Source organism: Centrocercus urophasianus, unplaced genomic scaffold (genome assembly GCF_019232065.1).
Source record: "Centrocercus urophasianus isolate 14NV4802_14NV808 unplaced genomic scaffold, USGS_Curo_1.0 seq_16, whole genome shotgun sequence".
NCBI lineage: Eukaryota > Metazoa > Chordata > Aves > Galliformes > Phasianidae > Centrocercus > Centrocercus urophasianus.
This window is the reverse complement of record NW_024884711.1, coordinates 23,544,677-23,556,754: the sequence shown is the minus strand read 5'-3', so window position 1 is coordinate 23,556,754 and position 12,078 is coordinate 23,544,677. Positions and strand designations below refer to the sequence as shown.

At 35.7% G+C, this 12,078-nt stretch overlaps 1 protein-coding gene across 3 annotated transcripts in view; it reads right to left on the bottom strand.

Annotated features, from left to right (window-relative positions):
• Positions 1-12,078, bottom strand: part of COL28A1 (collagen type XXVIII alpha 1 chain) — a 62,260-nt gene that overhangs the window by 24,521 nt on the left and 25,661 nt on the right. For all 3 annotated transcript variants that reach the window (XM_042816968.1, XM_042816970.1, XM_042816969.1), the window contains exons 14-22: positions 11,093-11,161; positions 10,157-10,225; positions 8,995-9,063; positions 8,358-8,426; positions 7,059-7,127; positions 5,887-5,958; positions 3,730-3,801; positions 3,031-3,099; positions 450-518 (exon numbers count right to left, since the gene is read on the bottom strand). In XM_042816968.1, coding sequence (XP_042672902.1) covers positions 450-518; positions 3,031-3,099; positions 3,730-3,801; positions 5,887-5,958; positions 7,059-7,127; positions 8,358-8,426; positions 8,995-9,063; positions 10,157-10,225; positions 11,093-11,161 — 627 coding nt within the window. The remainder of the gene's footprint in view (positions 1-449; positions 519-3,030; positions 3,100-3,729; positions 3,802-5,886; positions 5,959-7,058; positions 7,128-8,357; positions 8,427-8,994; positions 9,064-10,156; positions 10,226-11,092; positions 11,162-12,078) is intronic.

Below are 12,078 nucleotides of genomic sequence, written 5' to 3'. Positions count from 1 at the left end.
GCCCAAATTATGCAGTTGTTTGTGTGTTGTTTTACTTTTAAAGTCTGCATCAGAAATACAATAGGGATGGCTACAATATAGCATGTCTATGATTACTGCTTCTCACAGCACAATTTTGTGGTATCTGGATAATACAACCCCAGTGACTCACAGTGAGTCAGTGTACTTGCAACAAGGCAGGTGACGTTGTCACGGATGACATACTGAATTAATTCACTGACACTACTTGTTTTAAAGTTATTTCCTGAAGGAGTACTGTAGAGACAGTTACTCTGTTGCTCCTAAAAATAAATGAAAAGAGAAAGGAATATAGACATAAATGTGCCCATAGCTTTCACTGTCGTAGACATCACCGGACATAAAAATGTTGCTCAGGCAGTTTCTGCACTTTCACAGGAGCTTTGCGCATGTCTCAGATTTGCTTTCCAACTTTGTCTCCAAATTCCTACCTGTGGACCCGGTTTTGAATCTCCAGGACGTCCATCCTCTCCTGGTGGCCCAGTACGTCCTGGATCTCCCTATTTAAAAAGAAATAAAACCAAAGACATTTTCATTATTTTCATTATTAATATTTGAGGTTTTACAGAAAAGAACAAGTATTCCATTCCTTATGACACTGACACGACAATTGCTGAGCTAGGTAGTATGAAATCAATACTTCAACAGGAAGTTACTACTACCACAAGCTAGCACAGGCTGGTGTAAGGCTGATGTAACCTTGTTCCTGCCAGAGCACAGTGGATAGCAAAGAAATTAAAAGTGATGGCAAAGACAGGGTATATTTAGAAAGGCTAAATATGCAATTGCATATGGCACAGCATTTCAAAGTTGCAAACTCCACAGGCTGAATTTTATGAAGACCCAGGAAGAAACTTGAGTTTTTCTTCAGATATTACCCAGGGTAATTTTAGCCCTGCCAGTGACTTTCCTGGAAAGCAAAGAGGCTTAGATTTCACTTTTCTCATGCTAACTCTTGGACTTTGTCTGATGTTCAATTTATGGCAACAGATTTTTTACTTTACTTTAAGCATCATGAAAAGAAAAATTCAGTTTCCAGTGAAACTTTTGCTATTTTTTAAAAGTACTGAGAAAGTCAGTGTTTCAGGACATTCACTGGGGAATGCAGATCAAAGGTTCTGCCAAAACCATGTAGTAACTGCAACCATGAGAAAGGAATCTGAAGTAAAAACTGCTATCTAATGTTACTGTCTCCATATTAGTAACAGCATAATGGCTGTCTAGGGAAATGAACATCTAATCCCCAAACGTGGGTGTAGCTCAGAACAAATAAATTTCCAAATACACAACCACAGCTGTTCAGGAGTTAGATGTAGATCTACTATTACATTAAATACTTAGAGATATACTAAGAAGACCTCAGACCATGACAACTCCTGGGACTGCAAAGTATGCCATTTCCCTCACCTAATAAATTTATGCCTGGCTTCACTACTTCAGATACCAGGATATTCCAAGAACATGAATGCTAGCAAAACATTGTATTTTCCACAATGAAGAGAGAATACAGACCTGTACAGTCTGTTATATTTTTGAGTAGTTGGCAGAAGCACAAGAGAATTTTGTTTAAACAAAAAAATTATTATGGAACTAAATCGGCAAAGATTTTTATATATTCTAAAAACCAACTTGCACTTTATAAATACTCAAACTACTTATACTGATGCACTAGTTTCTGCACATAAAAGCCTGATATAAAATCTAGTAAAGTCTGAAAACTCCTACAGGCTCCAGTGAATTTTTACTGTGGCTCTTCTGCTATGAAGGTGCAGTGAACTGTACCAAACTGATCAAATTAGAGTGGAAAGGGCAGTAAAATCTACAAAGTTATTATTTTCAGCAAGACTGTCATGCAAATGACTTACTGGTCTATTAAAAAATATCACATTAATGAAGAAAATGGCACTATGTCCAGAAGGCTGACAGGTGTTACAGCATGTCACTTATATTTTCTTTACATAAAGTTTTGCAAATTATTATGACTTCAATCTAAAATAAGAGCTATGAGCAGCTCACACTCCTTTTTTTCTTCTCAGTAGTTGCATTTTTACTACAGCTGTACCTTGATCTTGTTCTGTCTTTCCTACCTCATCTGTACCCAAACCAGCTCAAACCACAACCTAGCCCTCTGTGATGTCCTGTTGCCAGGCTGTTAAGTACACTGAATATACAATGCCTACGTGTGCATGTGTGTAGGTGCAAATATATACTGAAGGGAGAAGAAAACTGGGGATGAAATGTCTTCAGAGTCACTGAATTTGTGATTACTATACCAAAGCTGAAGAGCATCAATTAATGCTGAACTTATTATTATAAAAACAGCCACTATTTTATTTATAAAATAAAAATGGGAATTTATGAATATTCAAATGTTTTCAAAACCTTCAAAGTTAGTTTTACTGTTGATAAATCAGCATATTTTCCTCAGAAGGACAAGTCCCATCCAATTCAAGTACATTTTTTCTGTAGATAAAATGAAGGGGATATAGCTCTAGTTATCTGGTATATAGTCTTTCATTTAAAGTACTGCACACAGTCCAGTTATTCTCTTGAAAATGACATGCAAAGATACACACAGAAACATTCACTTCCAAAAAGTCTTCTAGTTCAGCATATAACTCGTGGAAGTACACAAAGACACCTTCCTGCAGGGGCTCACTGCTGTATTCAAGAAATCTTTAGACTTTCAAAGAAAAAAATGCTTAAGAAAATGAGAAATAAGAGGAGATGAAAGTGATTAATTTAAAAGTAGGGACCAATACTTTTTTTTTTTATAAATGGCTTTAAGAAGCAATAACACCCACTAAGCCCAATACCATGTTAAATGGCCACAAAACACTATGTTACTTTTTGGTGCTTCTCAGTACTCTTGACCTCTAAAATGCACTCAGCTTCATTACTACAAAAAAGAAATTTTAACTTCTTTAATTTACGTTCCTTCACCTTTGACAGAAATGTGCACTAAAAAATATCCAGTCGCTGGTCCCCAGCAGATGCATACTAGATAATCACCTTTGGTCCAGGAGGCCCCCGAACAGATGATCCAGCAACACCAGGTGGCCCTCTCTCTCCTGGTTCACCCTATTATAAAATAGCATAATTCTCATTTAAACTGTATAATTTTCTCCACAAGTAACAATTTTTAAAAAATATTTTCAAAACTTTATGTTATAAAAACATCTATAAAACTTTACATAAAAATTGACAATACTTGGGAAAAAAACATAAATCAACTTACAGCTCTCATGGAAGGTGGTCCAATTTTCAAGTTTTAAATGACTACTGGTTTAACTTTATATTTAATTTTTTTAAATAGTAATTAATTTTTTGTGTCTGGCATACTAAGCCAGAATAATAACCAGAACACTGGTATTTTTTCAATTTACTTACCATTATACTTAATGCACACAAAATACTCTGATAGAAAGCTAATATTTCCAAGACGAAATTTGCAAAATGTTTATTATTAGAATTACTCTGGCAATTTTAATTCAGCTTCCCAGTGCTCAAGCATAACTATAAAGTTTATAATTACATTTTCCTGTTCTTTCTCTTCTCAGGACTCTCATGTCATTTAGTAGAAACAGAACAAACAATAGGATTGTTTTGGCTTTTTAAAGCAAGGTACACTTGAGAAATTTATATGTTAAATATATCCTATGAATTTTTGTATGAAATACAAAGTGAAGGGTTGCTCTGAAAGAAGCTTACTTTTGCTCCAGATATGCCTTTTTCTCCTTTAAGACCATTCTCTCCATGGGATCCTTTTTCTCCTGGGTCACCCTGAAGAAAGCAAAGCTTTGGTTTAAATTAAAGCAAAATTTCATTCACAGCTGAATGATGCCCATAATTAGAAATATAGATGCTTCATTCAATCTGAAATCCCATTCAGTTTTTAGAATCTGCTCCAAATGTCTTAAATTTAACTAGATAAGGGATAAAAACATTTGTTTACTCATAATCTTTCCAATCTTTTAATTTCATATTTAGACATCTAAATAGTCACATCATTTACCTTAGTTCCTTCTCTTTCCATATCAGAATGCTGAGACAGTCATAAAATGGCTTAGGTTCCACATATTACATTAGGTTTAGGAAAATTATATAGGAAAATTTTGATTTTTTTGCATAATATCAACCGAATTAGTGCATAAGAACAACTGCAGGTAATTCAGAAAATGAAAATTAGATTAAAATGAAGTTTAAGCATTCATCTTTGATTTGAGGTCTTGATGGACGTGGTAGTTCAGAGTCTGCTGTTGTTTAGCATCCCTGAGGTCCCGTTTCTGCAAGACATCTTTCCACTGGCATAAAACTGCCAGAACATCTCTGCGCCCACTGTTCACAGCAGACATGAAACTGTTCTTTGCATTGTCCTGAGTACACAAGTTAGTTGCCCAGTGCTAACATTTTAAGTTATAATGTATTATGACAATGAAGGTGATTATATCAAGATGATCATGGGAATAATGAATGTGAAAGAAAAATTCAGCATCGTCAAGTACAAAAGCTAAATGTAACTTTAACTCAACCTTTAATCTCAATTCAGTTGTATCTTCCTGATACACCAAGAGCTTCATTTCAAAGAGCTTTAATAGTAGGTGATAGTATAGTAGGTGATTTCTATTCATTTTTTTTTCCAAAGTAACAACACAAATGCCACATATCTTTCCATAGTGGAATGTTGGTATTTGCACTGCCCTTGCAGCTGAAAAAACATGAAGGTGCATCCTTAATAGGTGTTAACTACAGCTATTCGGACACTTTCTGATTAAAGATCTATAGTTAAAAAATATTACACTGAATAATAGAATCATAGAATGGCCTGGATTGAAAAGGCCTGCTATGTGCAGGGTCACCAACCACTAGACCAGGCTGCCCAGAGCCACATCCAGCCTGGCCTTGTGAGGCACCCACAACCTCCTTGGGCAACCTGTTAACCTGTTCCAGTGCATCACCACCCTCTGTGTGAAAAACTTCCTTCTAATATCTGACCTAAACCTGCCTTATCTTAGTGAAGATAGGACAAGGGGGAAAACCACTATCCACCCTTGTACACAGTCGTACCCTCTCCTGTTTATACACTCCCTTCAAATATTGGAAGGTCACAGTAAGGTCTCCCCAGAGTCACATTCAGTTCATCAGTTCAATATGTTAGTAAGGTGCTACCCTTGTATAAAGCTGCACAGCAGCAGACTTTGAAGGCCCCTGGATTGTCAGCAGCCATTCAACAACTAGCCAAAGCAATGAGTTTTGCTCACTCAGCACCTTACTCTCTTTCGATGAAGTAAAATTAAAACCCTCCTCCTTGCTCTAAATTGACTGTATTGGTCACTTTGATTTGCTGCCCTCTAAACTTTTTTCCACCATACTGAATTTATTAACCCTTCTTGTAACATGCCTGAGATTTTCGTAAAGTCTCAGAATTTCCCTTGGAAACAAGGAACTTTGGTTTTGGATCTTTGTGGCAGTTTAGATACCGTGCTGGAAGACTTCAGCCACAGCTCACAGTTCTTCCAGATATTGCAGGCTACATCAATTTAGCCTGATTTCTTTGTGTCAGGAAAAATCTGAACAAACTTTAAGACACAAGACACTATCTGTTGTGAAGACTGTGAAAATTAGTGGAAGTCAACAGCCCATAAAAGGCAGGACTGCTGAAACAGCCGCATATTCAGATGACAGTCACTGTAAACAAAATTTGCTGGAAACATCTCAGCTATCACCCTCCTGTACTACACAGATCTATTGGCACGTGCTATCCCCCAGGATGAACTGCTCGTTATTAAATATCTGAAAAGTATTGAAGGCTGAGTTTGGTCTTCTTTCATCTAAGGCTTTTATATGCAGGAAAACACATTTTCTTACCCTTTTGCCTGGATCCCCAGGGATTCCCTGAATTCCTTTCTCTCCCGGGACTCCTGGTTGACCTGTATCTCCCTTAGAGAAGAATAAATAATAGTATCTGCATACATCAATAAATTATTTCATTCTGTAAAATGGTTCTAACAGTGTGTTACAATGTTAACTCATTAGATACAATATTTTTACTCAGGTAAAGGTTGTTATTCACAATAAGTTAAATATTCTATAGATCCAAAAAGATAAGTATTCTGAAGTTCTCTTAAAGCCTACATCTTAAGCCTTGGTTTTGTGTTAAATAAATTTACATTTATTCAGCAAGTAAAAACATGGATGAAATTTGATTGTTATTCTGTGTACAATGCTAACATAATAAAAAAGCAATTTTCTTGCAAAGTCAAACACTATGGATTGAAGGATTGCTCAGTCTAAAATGCCTGTGTAAACTAATCACTTTTCTTGTGAATTTGTATTATAATCTTTGGTTTATCTGAATATATTGCACTGCATGAGTTGGATGATGCTCACAGACTGGTTTGTTCCATAAATGAAAGTGGGAATTGAAGACTGCCTCGCTTGCTGTATAAACTGGTCTAGGCATTGCTTCTAAGACAGACCTTGCTACAAGGAGTTGAAAATATCTATAGGAACCAGTCCTGCCCAGTGCTTCTTCCATGAAAAAAATCACCAAACTCAAAATACCCATGACACTTCACCCAATTTTGGGAGACTTCCTATTTGAAATGGCAAGGTTCTTGTACACTGCTTTTGTAATGGCAGTTGAAGTCAAAGCCGTAAGCGCTCACCATCTTTTCTAACATGAAAGCAGTGTGAGCACCGCCATCAGATAAGACCAAATTGTTTCCAATCACTGTGGAGGAACAGAGGTAGTGGCAGCATTTCTAACAGGCCACAGAGGTATCTCACTAGCTTAGAGAAGATGGAACAAGCTCTTTCTGTTATGGCTGCAGTAATGGGGTTAGGAGCATGGGAGCCTTAGAAGGACATTTTGATTCTAAAGGGTAAAAATTTGAAATGACAGGAATATCTAGATCTCATAGATTTGATTTGATTTTATTTTAGTTAATTAACAGAAACAAAATCTTCTACTTTATTTATCAATAACATGGGAAAAAAAAACAGAATTCACTGTAAGAAACAGTTGAAAACAGGCTCACTTTTAACCCTCGTTCTCCAACTGCTGGGAGTCCTGGTTCTCCTTTTTGTCCACGTTCACCCTGTTCACCCTAATAACAAAAAACACTTCTGTTTGTATTACTTAAATAAGTTGTTTACACATAGAAATAGTCAAATTTTCAGTCAAGTCATTTTTGACTGAAATATTCTTTTCTGTCAAAACTCCAGTAACTTGTAGGACTACATCTATTTTATTCAGCCATGCACTGTGGAAAAAGTCTAAGTAAATAATTCCAACTTCCTTCTTCTTGTTCTAATTCAAATGAAGTGCACTGTATTTTCTATTTTATATTCATATATCAAAGACTCTGCTTTCACTGAAAGAAAGATAATTCCACATAAAGAAAAATCAGAACTTCTGTTTAAGAGAAAGTTTTGCCCTTGTGATTCTTTCCAGTAGTATAAAACTAGTTATTTCTAAAGAAATAGGAATTTAATTTTCCAGTTACGTTTTTCAGATTGGTTTTCACAGTAACGAAATGTTTTCATATATAATGTTTCAGAACTACCTGTTTTTCCCTACATTACTATTAAACATTGTTGCTGTGACTGCTACTTATGTGCCACAGTAACGTCCAAGTGAACATGACTTTACTTGCTGCTTTTGCTGGAGTGACAACTGATTCTTTTGTGAATCAAGGTGATTAAGAAGCATACATCCACTTCATAATTTATCAGTTCATTCCATTAGCTCTCCTGAATATTTTGCCAAATTCCCTTTTTCCTCTCACGCAGCTCTTACCTGATACTAGACATTGCTAGAGGCTTGGACTTTGGAAGCAATAATTCTTTACCCTATTTTCTCGTATGGTGCACGGTTGCCTACTATATTTAAGCTCTTTTCTCTCTCCTAGTGTTTCTACCTTTGGTTTTGGTTCTCTCTCATGGTCACCGTGGAAGGCTGAAGGATAGACAAGCCTAACGAGTCTCCAAACTGTAACTGGTTTACAGCTAAGTAACTTACTAAAATTATATAAATGTAATATGTATGAGGAATTAAATTCATTTGATAGAAACACGTCTGAAAGACACTTTGTTTATAAATTTGTGTTCACCTAGAACATAAAATCCATATTCAAAAAGCAGAAGTCTCATGTTCCACTTAGAAAACATGAGTGTTTTTCCCTCAAAGATTCAAAAGTGAATTGCTATTTTCAATGAACAGTTCTCCAGTGAACTTTTTCACCTCACGAAGCGCAATCTTGAAAATCTGGCAGATACACTGCTTGTTGCTTCTTGCTAGCGAAAGATATTTTTTAAAATAACGTATTAATTATTACCTTTGGACCCTGAAAACCAAAACCTTTAGATCCTTTTGGCCCAGGATTTCCTTTTGGACCTTGTATACCCTATGAAACAAAAATGCATTATTTTCTTCTATATTTGAAATTAACCATGAGTCTATCAGCTTACAATTATATTATTTCATCACTGTCATTTTTCTGTGGATTTTACAGCCTCACCCAAGTGTAATGATCACAGTTACTCTTTAGGGAGAAAGCAAATGGGAAGCATCTCAGTATCTGCATGTAATATCTGATTCACTGGTACAGTATGTGGTAAGCATGAACTTTAATCAACTTTTCTAAAAACAAAACAAAAACCAAAAACACAAAGCAAAATATCTTTGGACATTTCTGTCATTCTGCATCCACCTATTCAAGGCTGTGTTCAAGTTTCAACAGAGCTTGAAATTCAGAACCGGTGGACTTCAGGGGCAGCTCTGTGTTCAGTCGTGGCTGGGTCTCTATGAAAAGACTGGATGAAATGCAGGACAGATCGTACAGTATATATCTAGGCTGTTCATGGGTTTCCTCTGACTTAAGAATGAAACAGACAAATACATGATTCAGCTCATGCTAGCTGTCTCTGGCATATTTGCAGCTCAGTGTCTGTCTGTCCCTCATTCAAACTTACCTGGCTTCCTGGATTACCGAATCCTGGTGGTCCTGGTGGGCCCTGTGGTCCTACCTGGCCTTGTTCGCCCTATACAAAAAGTATTCCAGAGTGCTAAATTGCAATAAACCATGTTAGCTGATTAACATGCTTAAATTAATCAGAGTAGTAGTGCCTCAAGCTGAATTATTTTGAATTGCGCTGCTTCTTTTTGAGAGTAATAAGAATTTTGAGTAGAATCATAGAATGGCTTGGGTTGGAAGGGATACCAAGAATCATCCAGTTCCAACCCCCTGCCACAATACCTTAAAATCTGCTTACGGCAATTGATTTAATGAAATTAAACAACACTATCTCATTTATAATAGACAGTGAAGGCTAGAAGAATCAGTAGCTTATATTTGCACACAGATTAACTTGAAGGATTATCTTGCATTGAAATACACAGCTTCTTGCACAACACTCAGAAGAAAAGCTTATGACCATGAAGAGGACAGTTAGAGAATATTTTGGAAAAATCTTTGTCAAGTGGTATCACACAGGTTTTCTACAGCACTTAAGGAGAGAACGGAGGAATTATGGTGGGGAGGTATTGGGAGGGTATGGGTACTGGGAGTGGCACACACGCACAAAGATATCCAGGATGTGTGACCCCAGTCCCTAGAAAACAATAATTCATTTCACTTACACCAGAAGATCTTAATTACTGAAATTGTTCCAAATACTTGCTACCCTAGCCATCACTGCATTTTTGTGATCCTAAGAACCAAAAGCTAACACATTTGAGAAGCCAGAGTGTTTCTTTGTCTGTCTCAGGTCCATTAGACTATACGACTGAAAGCGTGTTCAATATTTTTAAAATATTCAAATGACATTTTATACAACATTTTGGAAATAAATTTATGCGGAACGAAAAAAGTCTATTTCTTCCCTCATACTCTGTACTGCACAGAACACAGTGTTTGGTACTTGCAGTTAACATTATGAGACTCATTTATTGATACTTATAAGCACAGTCTACGAAGCTGCATTGAATGTATAAAGTAGTTCCTGAGATTCTAGGATTCACTCAGATTCCTAAGATTCACACAACTGTTGTGAAGTTTTGTAAATAATTCATCTTTTAATTTAATATCTATATAACTAACTTTAAATATGATTAGGAAAATATTCAGTCCCTCACCTTGTTACCTTTTATTGATTGACCTGGCAGTCCCTTTGGACCAACTTTGCCTTCAGAGCCTTTTTCACCCTAGAAATATGAAAAAGTTTGGAACTGTACTAAGGAATTTATAAAGAACATCCAAGACAAACTGACAGCACAATGTGGATAATGAGAAAAAAAGTTTTCCTTTGCAAACAAACAAGAAAAACAGTCAATGGAATTACTAGTTTTACAGAAAAGCAATTCAATTATAGTTCATAATTCCATCTGCATTCATTGTGTTGTTGAATAGAGCTTCAAAAGGAGAAAACTAAACTCTGGGAAATGGAGAGGCACATTTTGAGAATGCGAAAATAAGTTCATTTTATCAGTAAATAGAGTGGCTCAGAACCTTCCAGTGCAAGGAAATGGCTAACATTGTTTCCATGAAAGGAAGAAAAATCTGCTTTATTTAGTAGTTCAAGGCTCTAGAGAATCTTGAAGTCACTCAAGGATTCTGATGAGAAGCCTGGTCACAATTTTACCATAAGTCTTTGCTTGTTTCTATTTATTTTTAAAAAAAGAATGTTTACATGTATTATCAAGTGCCATTAATGAGGTAACTGTCCACAGAGACTCATATAACCCATTTTTTAGTTTCTGAAAATGGTATGACAGAAAGAAAACAATTCTTGAATATTTTCTTCCAATAGAGAACATAGATAATCTTTCAGAAGACAATGGTAACAAAAATACGATATCTTATTGAACACATAAATAAGACAAACACTGACTTCTTGAGAGGAACAGTACAGATCTTTTGTAATTATCTTGATAGTTTTGAACTAGGAGGGATATTCACAGAGCACGGTGATTCAGAAGACTGAGATGGAAAACCAATTCTCTTGAATAGCTTAGACTTTACAGCAGATTTGTTCCACAATGTTTAAAAAGAAATAAATTCCATAAAACTACCTTTTGGCCTTGAATACCTTCTCCTTGTTCACCTTTCTCACCTGGCAGACCAACAGGGCCACGTGGTCCCTGTAAGAAAAGAAAAAGAATTAGATGACATCAGCATTTCATTTCTTACTGACTTTTTCTCTAACTGCTAATATAGCTCCTAGCAACTCTTAACAACACAGACAGCTAGCAACAGTTCCACAACAGCTGGCTGAGTCCAGGTGATTAAAACAAATTGTAATAAACCATAATTGGAGGATTTCTACTAGAAGCTAATGCTGAAATGCCCTGAACATAATTAATGTTTACAGATGGTATCTTTAAAACCCAAGTGTAACTCTGGAATAAATTACACTAATGATATTTACTGCTGTAAAATTTATTTCCTATAATTTTGTGTACCTGAAATGATGTCAGTCACTAATTTGAACACATTTTTTTTCCATGCAAAATGATTGGCTTAACATACATACTCAGAGAACGTCAATTTTGTTTTAAATAAATACTAATTACTTTTTTATTGTAGTAAATTTCTGTTCTTCCAGAAAAATCAGCTCTTTTATTATTTTAAAGATACTGAAGAGTTTTTAAGGATGATGTTGGTTAAATTAAAATGTTCCCACTTTTTTGTGTGTGGGGGAAAAAAGTCTTTCACTATCAGTAGGGGAAACTCAAAACTAATATTAGAATGACTTCTAACAGCTATTTACATGGTGTGGTTTCTTAATTAACAATCTTTTTGTGATTTTTAATGGAATAAGAGAACTACATATTACATACTCTGACCAACAGGAAGAAAAAGTCTCCAGCAAGCACTTATTAACAGTGAAGAAAGAGTGCAATCCTTTGCTAAAAACTGAAAATACCTTCCAAGGAGGCTATTAGAAAAAGAGAACTGTTTCTCACAGCTACAAAAAGCTTGCTAAAGGTAACTTGCTCTAACTTGGGAGTTAAAAATATAAGTAAAAGTATATCATTTTGGAGCTTTGTACTTTATG